Here is a 16,242-nt window from a genome sequence, read left to right as displayed (position 1 = left end):
ATTGTTGTTGTTTTTTCCTTAGTCCCAGAAGCTGAGCCTATTGAATATGCTCAATTTCCTTTCTACCTCAATGGACTGCGTGATACCTCTGATTTTGTGGAAGCTATAGAGAAAGTGAGAGCAATCTGCAATAATTACACTAACGTTGGGATTCCCAGTTATCCAAACGGGTATCCATTTCTCTTTTGGGAACAATATATAAGCCTTCGTCATTGGCTCCTCTTATCCATTAGCGTGGTTCTGGCCTGCACGTTTCTGGTGTGTGCCCTCATTCTTCTGAACCCCTGGACAGCTGGGATCATTGTAAGTCTTTGTTGAAGTCAAATTCCTTTTAGCATAGCTCTTGCTACACTCAGGAAGGTTTTATTTATGTCTGAGCTACTAGTGGAGTGTGTATATTGCATCATTCATGATATATTTATTCTACTACTTGATGGGGCAGGTTTTCTTGCACAAGGTATATGCTGTAATAACCTTAATATTTTATTCCAGTATTAAATGGAAGTTTTAAAAATAAAGATGTCTAAAACATTTCGCTTCATCTTAATACCCTAGAAAAAAGTCAGAATTATAACATTTTTTTTATAAGTGTGTACAGTGCGGTATGCATTTGTTATGGGCAATTTTGGCTTAGGGAATCATTTTCTTGTTTGAAACATCTTCATTTAAACTATACAGATTTTGCAGTTAGTTCTCAAATTTTCAGCTATCCCAGATGAGAAAGGCAAAATAATCCCCAAAGCATGGCTCTCCTTAAACTGCACAGACTAGACTCTCTGAGCACCTGAGCACCCATAGTGCTAGCATAACTCATTATTTATAAAATTTATAGGCCACTCATTTTACCTCAAGGTAACTATAATCCTAGACTATGGTGGGTATTGTGTGACTCTTTCACTCTTGAGGAGTCTGGTTGTCGATAACAATGTTCAGCTCCAACGGGAGAGAAGAATGTAGCATAGTGCTGCAGAGTGTAAAAAAAATAAATAAAATGGTGAATATAAACTATATAGACAGAATACTTTTTTATATGTTCTGTGAAGCACCAGACGTCTTTCAGTACACTGGTATTCTTTCCAAACAGAATGTTTGATGTTATTCTGCCTAAACTTTATGAACTTCTCTACAGCTTATAAAATGGTAGAGGTAAAAAATGATTACTGGGTTTCGGCCTATAGATTTGTATAACAGGTATGTAAAAAGGTAAATGTTTAGTCTAGAAGAGCTGTCTAAAGACTTGGCTGTGTATGTTATCAGTCATGAGTCATTAGCTTATAAAATAATTTATTGTGATTCCTACAGAAGTGGGTTTGGGTTACAGAAAGGAATTCTACCTTTTGTACAGAATTTTTAGACCTCTTCCTCCTCTTCCTACAGTTATCTACTTAGTCGAAATCCTGTATCTTTTTATATCTCTCTCTCTGTACTAGGACTGAATTAAGTAGAAGGTGAAACATTGCAAAAAAATAAAAAAAAACAAAGTTTTAGATTGCAGTGCCAAATTATAAACTTACCTTCAGCGAAAATTACTATATGACATTTTTCAGGATACAGACACTTAACACAATAACTTAAGTTTTTTTTTTTTTTTAAATAAGCCAGTTGCACTTTCTGTCTTTTGTTTCTGCAACATGATAAATCATGTTAACATGATTAACCACCATCCGAAATCTTTTAGGTGGTTGTACTGGCTCTTATGACAGTGGAACTCTTTGGTATGATGGGTCTAATTGGAATAAAACTAAGTGCAGTTCCTGTCGTCATCCTGATTGCATCTGTTGGAATTGGAGTGGAATTCACAGTTCATATTGCTTTGGTAGGTGGCAACGTCCTTTCTAATATCTGAAATGCCATGTTGGGGGGGCGGGGATTGTTTTGTGCAGCTTTTCTAAAATCAAGTACAAATTTGTATAACACAATATGACCATATAAATAAATTGCAAATACCCTGCATGCAATAGCAAAATGTTAAAATGTTTACATATTTCTTAGTTAATTCATATAAACTAGAAATATAACAGTGTCACATGCATTTTTAAATGTATGCATTTTCCTTGGGTTTTTTGTTTTTTTGAGAAGTTATCAAGAGGTGATATATATATATATATATATATATATATATATATATATATATATATATATATATATATATATACACTCAATTATTTTTCCAGTTTAATCCATATACTTTATCTCAGGCATTTGAGTTACTGCAATATACAATATTGTAATCAAATTGGTTTGGCTATTACCCCATAATGTTGAAGATTTTTTTGAAAATCTTATTTAATGGGATGAGGAACCTACTGTGGGGCGTGTGTGCTTTTATATGTTTGCACAAATTCTCCCATATTTATATTTACACTGGTACAAAGCAAATACGAAGGCTTTAAATTAGGAGTAATTTCATAGCACCGTGATGGCAAACCTATGGCACGCGTGCCACAGGTGGCACATGGAGCCATATCTGGGCACGCAAGTGTTGCCGTAGTTTATCTCCAGCGCGCATGTGCATGCCGGCCAGCTGATTTTCAGGCCTTCCAGGCCCACCGGAAGTTGAGAAACAGGCTGTATACAGCCTCCTGGGGTGTGTGGGGAAGGCCGTTTTCACCCTCCCCAGGCTCCAAGAAAGCCTCTGGAGCCTGGGGAGGACAAAAAATCGGGCCTACTGGGCCCACCGGTAAACTTTTTGTTGTTGTGTGCCAAAAGCGGGGGGAGCACAGGGATGTCGCATGCACATGTGCAGCGGGGCAGGGCATGGGGGACATTGAATTATGGCTGTGGGCCCGTGCGCAGTGACCCCCTCTTGCTCCCCCTGCTTTTGGCACGACAACAAAAAGGTTAGCCATCACTATCATAGCATAATGTGTGCTGCCTGTTGTCAGCAGCAGATGGTTCTATGTACTCATAATAGTATATGTGGAAACATAATTTTCTAGGTGCTAGTTTTCCCATCTGTGCTATTTGAGTGATGAAAATTTAAGCTATTATGTAAATTTTACTTTCTCCTTGGCACCTACAGGAGGGTGTTTTAAATAGCACTAATTGCAGATTTTTGTTGTTGTTATTATAGTTGAAGATGTAACAGGTTAAATATCATCTCCCATGCATTGATTTATGTCTGTCATTCGCTATCTGTCTTTCTCTCATACACACACACCCTAAAAGTAGCACCAGGTGCTATTTTTTAAAATGCTGACATACCTCAAGGTGATTAGTTTACATCTCATCTACTTTTGCCTTTTATCTCCATGCCTGTAGTCATTTGCTACCAAAATACTTCAGGCAGCTGTCATGTAGGAATTAGAGTAAAGTTACCAGATTTCTTTTTAGAGTGTTTTTCTTCCAGTTTGTGTCTTTATTTTTTTAAAAAAATTGGATGGCAGAATTGAGGATGGCCCCTTGATTGGGGAAAAAACAACAACTAAAAATGTACAGAAAGCTCTAATTCTGCTACAATTGTTTATTTGGGGTTTTTTGTAGCCCTGTTTGATAGCCTTAAATTAATGTTTTTTGCCACCTGTCTTCTATCCCCTTTTTAAAATTAAAAATGCCTGCTGATCTAGCATTGGGATGTCAGATTTCTAATATGATGGAGCTTTACTTAAAATAGAAGACATATTTTAAAAGCATTCTTCCAGAATCACCAGAAATTTAACAGGGAAACTACGAAAGAGTGAGGATAGCTGGCTGAACATAAAAAGTAAAGTTGTACAGAATATGAAATAGTCAGTGTTTAGCTATCAATAAATTGCATTATGTAGTTCTTAAAGGGAATTTTTACAAATGAATATTTCATTCATATCTACTCCCCCTTCTATTGTGTTTTTCCCCACATCTCACAGATGCATTCATTTTAGTGTGCTAAAACCTACACTGCATGTTTTTATAACTCAGAGCTTATAAAATGCTCTATTGATCCATCCGCTATCTGCATGTCTGTCTCTTTAATTTTTCTATGAGCCCAACTACAATGTACATGAATTCAATGTTGTCCAGATGTTCGGAACTACAACTCCCACATGGACCAGCATTGTCCATGCTTCCTAGGTCGAGGGAAGTTGAAATCCAAACCATTATGTACAAGGGCTCTGTAGTATAGTATAACATCAGAAGTACATTGTCTTATCTGGAGGATGTTTTGCTACATTATATAGCTATATAATAATTTGTGATGTAACACCTTTTCCAACCCCAGATGCTATGGTCAAAAAGTACAGTTAAGGGAGTGTGATTACACATTTTAAGAATATAGGGGTGAAAAGAACTCCAGCATAAATATTAATAATGTCAGGGAAAGATAAATCTTTATCATCAAGTTTTAAATGGAAAAAAGACAAGATATGTTAAAGGTTAGGAAGAACAATTCACGGCATCAGTGATACCCTAGTTCTGCTTGTTAGGTGAAATGAATGGAATTTTAATAAAACACAAAACAGGAAGAAAGAACGATCAATATATTTTATAGATGTAATCCGCAGCGTTTGGTTAAACTATTTGGTATTTAGTTGGGGCATTTAATATTTTAGAATAACTGTAAAGACCATCTTCAAACAATCCCTAGAGATGAGTTGTAATTCCTGTCAGTATGCATTAAGAATTATGTCCACATTGGAAGCAATTCCCCAAATGAAAAAGAGAATAATCATAGCTAGCCTTGAAATATCTGAGATTGGGATTGATTTCTAGTGCTTATTTATAAATTACATCTTATAACAGATTGAATAACTTTTCTATTCCTTAAATAATTACCTGCTGGATTTTGTACATTGTTGATTTCTGTGAGGAAAGTCAAGTATCCTTAAACTGTGCATACTAATTAATATATTTTTTTCTAGGCATTTCTAACAGCAATAGGAGACAAAAATCGTAGGACTATCCTTGCATTAGAACACATGTTTGCACCTGTGTTGGATGGCGCTGTGTCTACACTACTTGGCGTGTTAATGCTTGCAGGATCTGAATTTGACTTTATTGTCAGGTAGAGCTTGCTTATTTTCGTCTTTCCCCCTTTGTTTTATGGGAACAAAATGAACCTCTTCACGTACCTGATTACTCAAATGTCCTTACAATTGAATAATAAGACATGTGGATAAGAGAAGCAGTATTCTCTTGGATTGTATGTCAGTGTTACACCAATGAAAAGCAATTTTATCCAAATTTGTCAATGAAATAAAATCCCAACTACATGGCTGGAAACAAAAAATTGTGCAAAGTACTCCAGAACTTTTGTTCAAGCAAAAAGCAAGGAGGACATAACAAGCAAAACTCGCAACAATTGGCTTTAAAGTTTACAATACACTTTTTTTTTCTTCCCTATTCTTTATTTTATAACCTCTTGCTTGATAAAGAGTTCAGGACTATTTGCCCCTGCTTTTTGTAAAATGTTGTTTTGCTGTAATAAAAGCACCATTCCATTATGGATTGTAGGCGACATTGTTAGCAGAATTAGTTTTGTAACTGTTTTTCTCTCTTTTGTCTCCTGTCTTGTCTAAAAGTGGAAACAGATTTCTCTTGTTTCTTTATTTCTGAACATGGAGATCCGATTATTTGCGGTCTCAATATGGGTTTGGGGATTTCAACTGGGTTAAAGGATATACACACAGAGAGATAGGGAGATGCAGCCGCCCTAATGGGTGTGGATTATCACAATTCCTAATTTCTTTTGTCTATTTCTGTTTTGGAAACTTGGACATTTCTATTTACCTGCTGTTGTAATAATGTAACATGCCTGCAATCTTGTGGCTTCACTTTTACTGTATCGTGTTACTACTTATTTTAAACTCTGCTTGCACTACAGGTGCTGAGAAAAACTCAGAAAGGCTCTTTGGCAGCCAAGACTCTTATTTAATAAAAACATTAAGTTAATCTCAAAAACTAGGTACTGCCAGTGGTTAACCAGAGATGGCCTTTCACCAAAACACTGTTTAGAACAATTTATATAGAGAATAGTTTTGAACTGAGAAGCCTATAAAACTATAAGTACCCTGGTCCTTTCTCTCTCCCCCTTCTTTTTCCAAACCAAAGGTTATAAAAAGCTTTTCTTGACCAAAATTAAAAAAGAAAATTGGAAATGAATGTTAAGTCAGCAGGACTACAGGATGTCCTGTAAAATCCATAAAACTGCCTATTGGCCTTTCTGTTGGAACCAAAAGGAAGCTGGTGGATTTTATTAAGGATATTAATTTCTCAGATAAAAAGAATCAAACTAATTCTTGCTTTAGGAAAACTCTATGGAGGGATGCTGGAAATGGATCCTATCTGCCTCTTAGGCAGAGTGTTTGAGCAGAAAAGCAACTCTCTACAATATAGCATTGCAGACAAAATATAGAATAAGGTGAATGGATATTATGAGAACTACCGATTCTAACTATTAGATTACTAAACATAGTAAAAGTCAAAAGAACACTACAGAAATGTAATTTTTCAAAATATTTTGAAATTATATCCCTCTTATATCTCCAAATTTGAAGCTAGTTCACGCTTAGCTTCCCATAAGCTTCCTCTTACTTCTCTCCCCTATTCAGTTCTTCATTACATTCCTGCATCATTTCTCTCCTCAGTGTTTACATAAGGTATTCCAGATGTGATTTCATCATGAAGTAATTAGGCTTTTGAGTGCTCAGCCTCAGCAATTGGGCAACTCTGAGCCTTACTGTATTTATATTGGGTAGAAGAAAATAGCAGAGCAGAATAGTAAGTGGTAGAAAGATGATGAAGAGCAGTTGTCTGCACCACATGGTTTACCTTCCCCTGCTTGCCTCCAATTGCTAATCTGCTTCCATTGATTGTGCTAAGAGATGCTTTTCTATCTTACTTGTTGGAGTAAATATTAATTGCCTGTCAATAGCTTCTACCTATGGAACACAGGGAAGGGTATTGCCATTTTATTCTTTACTTCAGGCAAGAGATTACTAGGAATGTGCATTCTTCATTGATACCAGTGGGGCTTCTGTTCATATTTTATTGTGAGAACAGAACACCACACAACTAGTGGTCACTACCGCCCCTTAGGTCTCCATTCTTGAAAAATTACTTTTTTCAAATAATTATTTTTAGTGTCTTAAAATTGAGCTTGGCTCTTATTATTTTCTAGCACAACCTGGAATTAGTTTATTCCCTCTCTCTCTCTCTCTCTCTCTCTCTCTCTCTCTCTCTCTCTCTCTCTCTTGAAGATGGATGGAAAGTAAATAAGCAAAGCTTCTTGGGCATTGTTTCAAGAAAGGCTGCAATTTTCCCTCAAGGAATAGATTTTAAGCTCAACAGCACATCTAGGTAGAGGTTTTATACACTCAGTGGTCAGATCTGTAATCAGTCTGTTTATTCTAGAGCAAGACTGATGAGCTGCAATTGATTCCAGCAAGTCTTATATGAAGTTGTGTATGAACTCCTAAGTTGTGTTCATTTACATTAGTGTAGGAAATTGGTTGCTTATTTCCCCCTTCCCCTTTCCACTAATTCAGACCAGAAACTTCCAAATGTAATACTTCCATAACAGGAGGATAGCTGTAGGGTTTTTTTTTTCCTGTTTAAGCCACATAGTGAGCAAAACTATAGTGAGCAAAAGAATTGACTCATCTCCCCCTTCTGTTCCTTTCTCCTTCAAACAATTGTCTAAAATCTGCACCATAAAATGCATATTTGGGGTTAGCCTTTTTCTCCCTAGTCCCTCTCTCCACTCTCTCTCTTTTTCCTGCTCCCTATCCCATCCCCACTTTCCCCCATGCTGGATATTTTCTAGCCCAGCTTTCTTCTTGGTTGGCAGGTTTGCCATGTTATTCATGAAGGATGCCAGACCTTAGCCCTCAATGGTGGGAAAGGACAAGCACTTGTGCACTCTCCTCTTCTTCCATAGTCCTTCAGCCTTTATGTTTGAATTGGGTGACACAAAACAAGAGCGTTCAGAGATGCTAAATTGTTCAACAAAAGATTAGCCTGCAATGTAGCTTGGCTATTGTAGAGGGCTCTTATGCAATACAATGCTCTGGCTTACCACAGAATGGCTTGCATTTTCTTTGCAAAAGCGGGTTCCTGTGTTTAAAAAAGGTTGCAATTTGAGCTATTTGGTAAAAGTGGAGCTCACAGAATTCAAGGCGGAAAGTTATGATTAATGAATGGCAAGGGAAAGCCTTACCTGATACACTAGAGATTTAATTAGAGATTCTGCTGTTAGATGCAGGAGCATTTCACACTGGATTAGTTGCTGGGAGAAGTGGACTTCTTTCTCCTTCTAGGCTAAATTGTTTAAATTCTACACCCTTCACTTCATTTGTTTGCTTCTGCTGGATTTTCACTAATGGAGGGCCTCTTTCATTGTATTTGTGCTTTCAATCCTTTCAGTCATTCAGTTTGCATTCCATATTTTTGTGTTTGTGTAACACGTTCATAAATAACATTACATGCTGCAAGATTCTGGCAAATTAACAAACTTTTTTTCTCTTTCCTTTTTTGAACTAACACTTTGGTTGTGGAATGTAGAGCTCTCTAATCCAAAAGGTAAAAAAGAAAACAAAATTGCATGCTGAGTTTATTCATTAAATAGAAAAAAAATGAACGCTATATTAGCATGCTTGCTTGAATATTTAATGAAAGTATATTATCTGTTTTGTTTTCTGTGTTTAGTATTGAACATGCTTTCTGATTGTAACCGTTTTATATCTTTAAATGTTTCAGGTATTTCTTTGCTGTTTTGGCAATTTTAACTATCTTAGGCGCTTTGAATGGATTGGTGCTGCTTCCTGTTCTCCTTTCCCTATTTGGACCATATCCTGAGGTCAGTATTATGCTCATTATAGAAATTGTTGTCATCTCCCTCCCCCGAAGTTCTGTTATAATGATACATATTTTGTGCTTTTACCATTTTAAATTATATTGCTTTATAATATTTGGTACTTTGATAACATAATTCAAAATCCAAAACTTAATTTGTTTTACAGTTCTAACTTTTCTGATGTAGAAAAGTAGATTCTGAAGCAGAATTTTTATCAACAATTTGTGATTGGATATCAGAAGTGTTATTCTTATGGCCCAACTATTGTTATCTTCCATTTGTGTGCCTCTTTTTCAAAAACAGAACACTGGAAAGAAGGGGAAAAGGCATATAATACAAAATTTCGCAAAGCATAAAAATATATTAAAATATATTAAAGCCCTCCATACATCATAGCTAGTGGCCCCAGTTGATTGCTGTTAATCGGGGTTGACTTCATTCCAATACTTGCAGCTACCTCTTAGGCAGGTCTGTTACTGCCATCTTCACTTTTTTTCCCTTTTTCCTGAAACATTTTTTGGGGGGCCAAAAGAAGCACAGATGATGACATCAAGTTTGGTCAGTTGCAGACCCAGAAGACAGCTGCTGGGATACTAGCATGCCTGCTTGAAAAATAATGTTCTGCATGCAGTATTCATAGAGAAGATGTTTCAGATAGCATTCTTCTAAACACAAATTATGTACTTAAACTAAATACTTGAAACAGCAGATTTTTTAAAGAAAGCATGTACTCAGGGAAGAATCATCATTCTTAGGTCTTTTAATGCTCTAATAACCATTTTTTTTTATTATCTTGTCTCATTTCCATCCATCAATTCATGACATCCACAGAACAACTTTCTCCTCAAAAGCTCAAATTCCATTCTTTCAGAATTTCTCCACAATTCATCTTCTGTTGTTTCATTGTTACTGTTCATTAGAATGTTACAATGAAGATCCCCAATCTCTGAATTCCTTTTTTCATACTCCCCCAGAATCACTATATGGTAGCAATTCATACTTTTTGACACATATTTTAGTCCCCTTTTCATAACAGAACCCACACCTTCACTGTCATACATGTATTCATCAGCTCCAGTCTAAAAGATGAGACCACCCTTATTCAGATTATTTCCTCTTTCTTTGTTTCATAGATGCTTCCTTCCTTCCTCCCTCCCTCCCTTTCTCTATATTCCAAAACACAATCTTTCACATGCCATATAGATCCATGAATCTTTCATGCCATATAGATCCACTTTCACTTCCTTTTATAGCTTTAGTCAATTGAGGCTTTTACATAGTTCTTCACCCCCTACTAATGGCAAAGACAGTTTGGGTCAATTCTGGTATATTTTGATCAGAATGTCACAAGTGCAATCAATGGCCAGTTTTACCCCAAGCATACTTATACTACTGCATTAACTTAGATACCCAAACTGCTGCTTACCTTCCAAACCGGCATATTTTTGGTATCCTACCAACTAGCAGGTTCATACAATATACAAAAGACTGTGAAAAATTAATGAATGACGGGAGAAAAGGAAAGAAGGGAAAGAAACAAGAATGAACGTGGAAAAAATATAGCGAGAAAATAAGTCCTGTATGAAAAAAATATTAGAAGATTGATCAGTTGGTCTTTCAGTGAACTGAACAGGAGGTGAATGTAAAGATGGGTAATGTGGAAGATGCTTCAGTGAAAAGAATTATGCTGCAGATTGTCACAGAAGTATGTAATTGGAGGTATGAAATAATTGGAGCCCTTTTATTCATAACAGCAGCAACCCATGTATCATGTGCAGTAACACAGTTTAAATAACAGTGTATCAAATCTTAATACATTTTATGTTCCTGCACTGTTCATCAAGGATTATTAGGTGGAAAATGTATACAATTTGTCTGTAATTCTTTAAAGACTGATCGTGGGATTTCTCCAATCTTGAAAAAATGCTCTAAGCTTTCATTGATCTACTAAGAGCTTTAAAAATGTTGTTCTCAGGTTTCTCCAGCTGATGGAAGGAGCAGACTACCTACCCCTTCTTCTGAACCTCCCCCAAGCATTGTGAGGTTTGCTGTTCCACCAACTCATGGTCAAAATGGCTCAGATACATCTGATTCCGAATACAGTTCTCAGACAACAGTATCAGGAATCAGTGAGGAACTACATCAGTATGAGGGCCCCCAGAGAACTGGGGCCCCAGCCCATCAAATCATTGTTGAAGCAACTGAAAATCCAGTGTTTGCCAAATCCACGGTAAGTAACTGAAATCCCATTTGCTATTTAATTTATAGTACCATTGATCCCACATTCTTATTGTTAAAAATAATCCTGAAGCAGGGAATCCATTTCAGGAAAGAATATTTATAATAAATTAAAATAGAAAAATACTAAATTATAATTCTTTGAACAAGGGATATTGTTAGGTAATACCTATTTAGAAATTTCATGTGACTATAAGGGTACGGAAAATAGTAATTGTTTGTAAGTGAAGGAGATGATTAATGAGCAAGGCATGTTTTCATAATCTCATCTCAAGAACACAAAAAGAGGTAATAAATACAAAGTCTATTTTCACCTGTCCTTTAATTGTATTTTTTTAACTTTACTTATTACAAAATTCAACTGCAGTAATGAAAAAAAAAAGCGAAGTGTTACTACTAAATGAATGTAGCTGGGTTTAATTTGTATATATTTTTTTCTGACACAGAGATTTGAGTAGAGAAGTGGATTTGGTATAGTTTGGTTGAGATAATTTCCAAGTAAGCAATTGAGTTTTGCTAGATTCTCTTTCATCAGCATTAAGTAGCCTTTGAATGTAAGTGGGCAAGAACAAAAAGAAAAAATTCTAGCTGGATATAAGTTGACACAAGTGATGAATATTTATCAAAATATTTTTCCAAACCATGTCCAATTCATATTTGAACAAGCTAAAGTAAGAGGTAAAAAGGGATTCTTTTGCTTCGCTTCCAGTGCTGCTTCTGAGGTGAAGAATAGGTAATTAGAGCCATAAAAAACAAGTAGAGTCAGGGGCATCCATGGTGGCGAGGGGGAAATCAACAGGATCAAAATGGCAGGTGTGACTGTGCAATTGAAGGCCCGTCCTGTTTACATAAGAATGACAAACATTAAAAAGGGGCAGGAGTTTAACTGTCTGACTGTGCCAAGCATCTTGATATTGCTGACCCCACCTGTGGATGCCCCTGACCAGAAGTATACTTCTGGATCAAAAGTGTTTGATTCAAAAAGATGCTGTACTCTCCATGTTTTGAGGTTTTATCAGTTAAATGTGCCATTTCATTAATATTTTCTGCTTGAACTCTATCTCTTGCCAAAACCCAGAGTGTTTGCTTATGGAACCACACGAGAAAATTTCCATTCCACTTTTTTGCAAAAGGAGAAATTATTTAAACGGATTGACGAGAACACACTTGAATAAGATTGTGGAAAGTGATTTTGTGGATGCAGGCACAATCTTTTGTTTTGCTGGAATGATGCTCTTTGTTGCTTGTTATGAAGTAAAAGGGCTATAGAGCAGCAATAAATGTAGGCTTCGAAGTAACTTAGCTGTGGCAAAGTAAATTTGATTAATGCAACAAAAACTGTTTTATGAACCAGATAAAAATGTTTGGTTCCACATTATTGCTCAAAGGTTTTCCTGCCTTTTTTTTTTTTCAGGTGATCCAACCAGATGCAAGCTATTATCCATCAAGCCCAAAGCTACAATCTAACCAAGACCCTGGAATCCAACAAACATGGCATAAAAGCAAGAAATTGAAAAGAGAACCAAGGGAAGGACTACAACCACCCCCTTACCGGCCACGTAGAGATGCCTTTGAAACTTTTACTAAAGGGCATTCCTGTTCTAGTAACAGGGATTGCTCTGGTCAGAGAACTCGTTCTCAGAACATCAGAAATCCAGCCTTCACTGCCACAGGCTCTTCTGTGCCACCATGCTGCCAGCCTATCACTACTGTGACTGCTTCAGCTTCAGTTACTGTAGCTGTACATCCTGCTGGACATAGTCACAATCCTCATGGAGGAAGATGTCCAGCCTGTGAGAGACACCATGAAGCCGAGCATGGACAATTTGAGGATCCTCATGTGCCATTTAATGTCCGGTGTGAGAGGAGGAACTCTAAAATAGAAATCATAGAACTGCAAGATGTTGAATGTGAAGAAAGGACTCATGGCGAGGGCTCAGATTAAGGTAAAGCTTTCCATCCCCAGTGGGTAGCATTACTCACACCATCTGCCAGCATGCATAATAGCTTTCAGTGCACTTCTTACCAATCTCAGCATTGATGTAATGGTTAGAATGCAGTGTTTCAGGCTAATTCAACTCACCTCCAGGAGTTCGATCCTCACCGACTCAAGGTTGACTCAGCCTTCCATCCTCCCAAGGTTGGTAAAATGAGGACCCAGATTAATGAGGGAAATGTGCTGATTCTGTAAACTGCTTAGAGAGTGCTGTAAAGCATGAAGCGGTATATAAGTCTAAGTGCTATTGCTGTAGCCTGCTGTAGTTTTAAGCAATTTATTGTATTAAGGAATTTCTAAAACACAGGGGAACATGCAAATGAGATGGGCAATTATATGAATTCAATAAATAAAAAGGGGCTTGAGTCTAGACTCAAATTTAAGGGACAATATCTCAATTTTCTGGGTTCACTTAATAGCAGCCAGGATGATTATCGATAAAGAAGGGAAAAGTTTCATGCCTTTACTGGTGATTAATTTAGCTAACCCAGTTTGGACATGCTGATAAATTAGTTGAAAAGATGAGAAACAAGCCAGTATTTTCTATTTCCCCTTTAATGCTACACTGAATGCTACACTCACAGGAAATCTGTGAGTGAAGCCAGACACATAGTGTCTGCATTATGTATAGGCACAGCCTATGTTCACTGGAGCCATTAAAGAAAGTTATGGAATATGACAGTACGATATGGATAGTGGTGGGATTATTTTTTTTTATTACCGATTTTGGTGGGCGTGGCTTGGTGGTGTGGCGTGGCATGGCATGGAATGGCATGGCTTGGTGAGCGCGGCAGGGGAAGGATACTGTAAAGTCTTCATTCCCACCCCACTCCAGGGGAAGGTTACTGCAAAATCCCCATTTCCTCCGGATCAGCTGGGACTCGGGAGGCAGAGAATAGATGAGGGTGGGGCCAGTCAGAGATGGTATTTACCGGTTCTCCGAACTATTCAAAATTTCCGCTACCAGTTCTCCAGGACTGGTCAGAACCTGCTGAATACCACTTCTGGATATGGGGGAAAAATTACAATATCTTATTTTAATAACTAAACAGAGGTGGTTAAATTGCTTTTCTTGGAATTTACTATATTCACATTAAAGCACTCAGAAAAGTCCAGATCATATATATAACTTGTGTGTTTTATACACACACACACACACACACACACACACACACAGAGGTCTTGTGACTTTTAATTGCAGCCTTGCTGAATGGCTTCAGCTGAAATGATTTATTTATCTTTGCTGAACTTTAAGTGAACAGGGGGGCTCCTTTTTTTGTCTTTATTTGTACAGGGAAATAACTGAAGCAAAGAAGAGGCCAAAGATGGGAGACCTCGTCTTTCCAGAAACTCTTGAAGAGAAACTACTTCAAGTTATGGGGGGGGGGGGGAAAGGACAATGCTGCACCAGGACAAATATTTCCCTTTACTGTAATCTATTGTAAAATGTTGTGAATTATTTCTATAAATATTTAAAAGATGTACACATCTGTAATATACGAGAGAAACTGTGTAAAGTAGTATAATCTGGAGTTATGTTAAACTCCTGTTTAACAGAGTGGGGACTGTTGTTTGTGCTCTGTACTTACTGTACGTTGATTTCTATGCCACAATTAAGCTTAAACTAGTCATAAATTTCAGCATATGTTGTTGCTGCTTAAATATTGTATGATTTACATGTATAATTCTATGCAAATATTGCTAATGTATTAGGATATTTTTGTGTAAAGGTTCATAAATATATATATTTGTGTGTGTGAGAGAGAGTGTGTTAAACTATTTTAAAATTTTTCATATCACAGCCCTGTGGTAGTATGAAATACTTCTGTTAACTTTCAAACACGCTATGCGTGATAATTTTTCTTTTGTTTTTTCCTTAATGAGCAGATATGAAGAGCAGTGTGTTTAACGCTGATGACTGAAGTAGGCATAGCTGTGTGGTTTGTGTACTGTAACTGTTTTGTGGAGAACAGATTATTGTGAACGTCTAACATATGCCCTGCTGAAATGAATGTAGCAATGAAAGTATGTGACTTACCTATAATTCTCATATCTAACTAATGGCTCACATGTAAGAGCTTTGGCCAAAAAATTATATGTTATATAATCCGTTTTGCCTTTAATAACCTACCAATGCTGGCTAACACTACAGATTTGGACTTTTCAGTTCAATCAGCATTAAGCAAGTTTTCATGGGTGAGCAAATGTTTGTAAGTTTGTAAGTTTGACTGATTGCAAATGTTTGCAATCAGTCAATAATAATTAATTAATTAATAAAATTCCACATCCAGTTTAAACAGCTGACAAACTACCAATAATAATAATGGAGCTTAACAACTGTTAATACCACCATTAAAAAAAAAGGAGTGGAATGATTGGGAGCCAGCATTTGTAAGTTCTAGGCTTCTGATGTATTGTACTTGGCCATGAGCAAACTACAGAAACTGCCTCTGTTGACTGCACCGTGGCTCCAGTGAGAATAAAATGGCCTCTTATCCTCACTGCATCATCCCATCTACTCAAAACAGAATAAGAATGAGATGCTGGAAGCTAAATGGTAAAAAGTTTGGTGTGTTTTAGAACTGCACTTCATCATCATGATCATAGATGGTCATGGCTGCAATATGCAACACAACAGATGTATTTGATCTTTTTTGTCCCAACATTTTATGAAACCTTCAAGTTAGTCAAAGAACATTTCCATTCAGGTTATCAGATCTGAAAACATGTCCCTTTTAATGTTGTCTTCTCCAAGCTGGCAACCCTGGTGTGTTGTACTATAGGCTTTTTAATCAGGAAGATACCAGGTTGAGAAATATATCTTAAGTATTAATCATTTAGATGTTTAAATAAAGAACAGTATTTTTCAAATTTGTAATAATGAAAAATGGCCATATTAGATATATTCCAGCAAGAAAGTAAGATGGTTCATTTAACACTATTTTATGGCTTTCATTTCTCAGAGTAAAAGAGTAACAAATGTATAAAAAAATATAGTAAAATAGGAAGAAATTACTTGAAGCAATCAAGTAAGAAAGGCAAAGCCTTGAAATGATACCAGAAGACATAAGCTATACAAATTATTAATACATGCCCTGTATTCCATATAAAACTACATAAACTTGAAGGTTTTCATCAGAAATTTAGTAAAAGTTTTATCCTTTCATTAAATGTTCTTTTAAGTTTTCAATTTTATACATTCTTTCTGCATTTCAAAGAAAACATATTTGTTTTTACT

At 36.5% G+C, this 16,242-nt stretch overlaps 1 protein-coding gene across 1 annotated transcript in view; it reads left to right on the top strand.

The window, feature by feature from the left end:
• PTCH1 (patched 1) overlaps positions 1-14,359 on the top strand; it is a 94,725-nt gene extending 80,366 nt beyond the window's left edge. The window contains exons 18-24 of the mRNA XM_070935638.1: positions 23-303; positions 1,679-1,816; positions 4,839-4,981; positions 8,674-8,773; positions 10,746-11,000; positions 12,423-12,954; positions 14,299-14,359. Coding sequence (XP_070791739.1) covers positions 23-303; positions 1,679-1,816; positions 4,839-4,981; positions 8,674-8,773; positions 10,746-11,000; positions 12,423-12,953 — 1,448 coding nt within the window. The 3' untranslated portion in view covers position 12,954; positions 14,299-14,359. The remainder of the gene's footprint in view (positions 1-22; positions 304-1,678; positions 1,817-4,838; positions 4,982-8,673; positions 8,774-10,745; positions 11,001-12,422; positions 12,955-14,298) is intronic.
• The last annotated feature ends 1,883 nt before the right edge of the window (positions 14,360-16,242 follow it).

The sequence above is a fragment of the Pituophis catenifer genome, unplaced genomic scaffold (assembly GCF_029215685.1).
Source record: "Pituophis catenifer annectens isolate HBS135680 unplaced genomic scaffold, rPitCat1.0.hap2 SCAF_2, whole genome shotgun sequence".
Taxonomy (NCBI): Eukaryota; Metazoa; Chordata; class Lepidosauria; order Squamata; family Colubridae; genus Pituophis; species Pituophis catenifer.
This window is presented reverse-complemented; position numbering and strand designations above follow the sequence as displayed.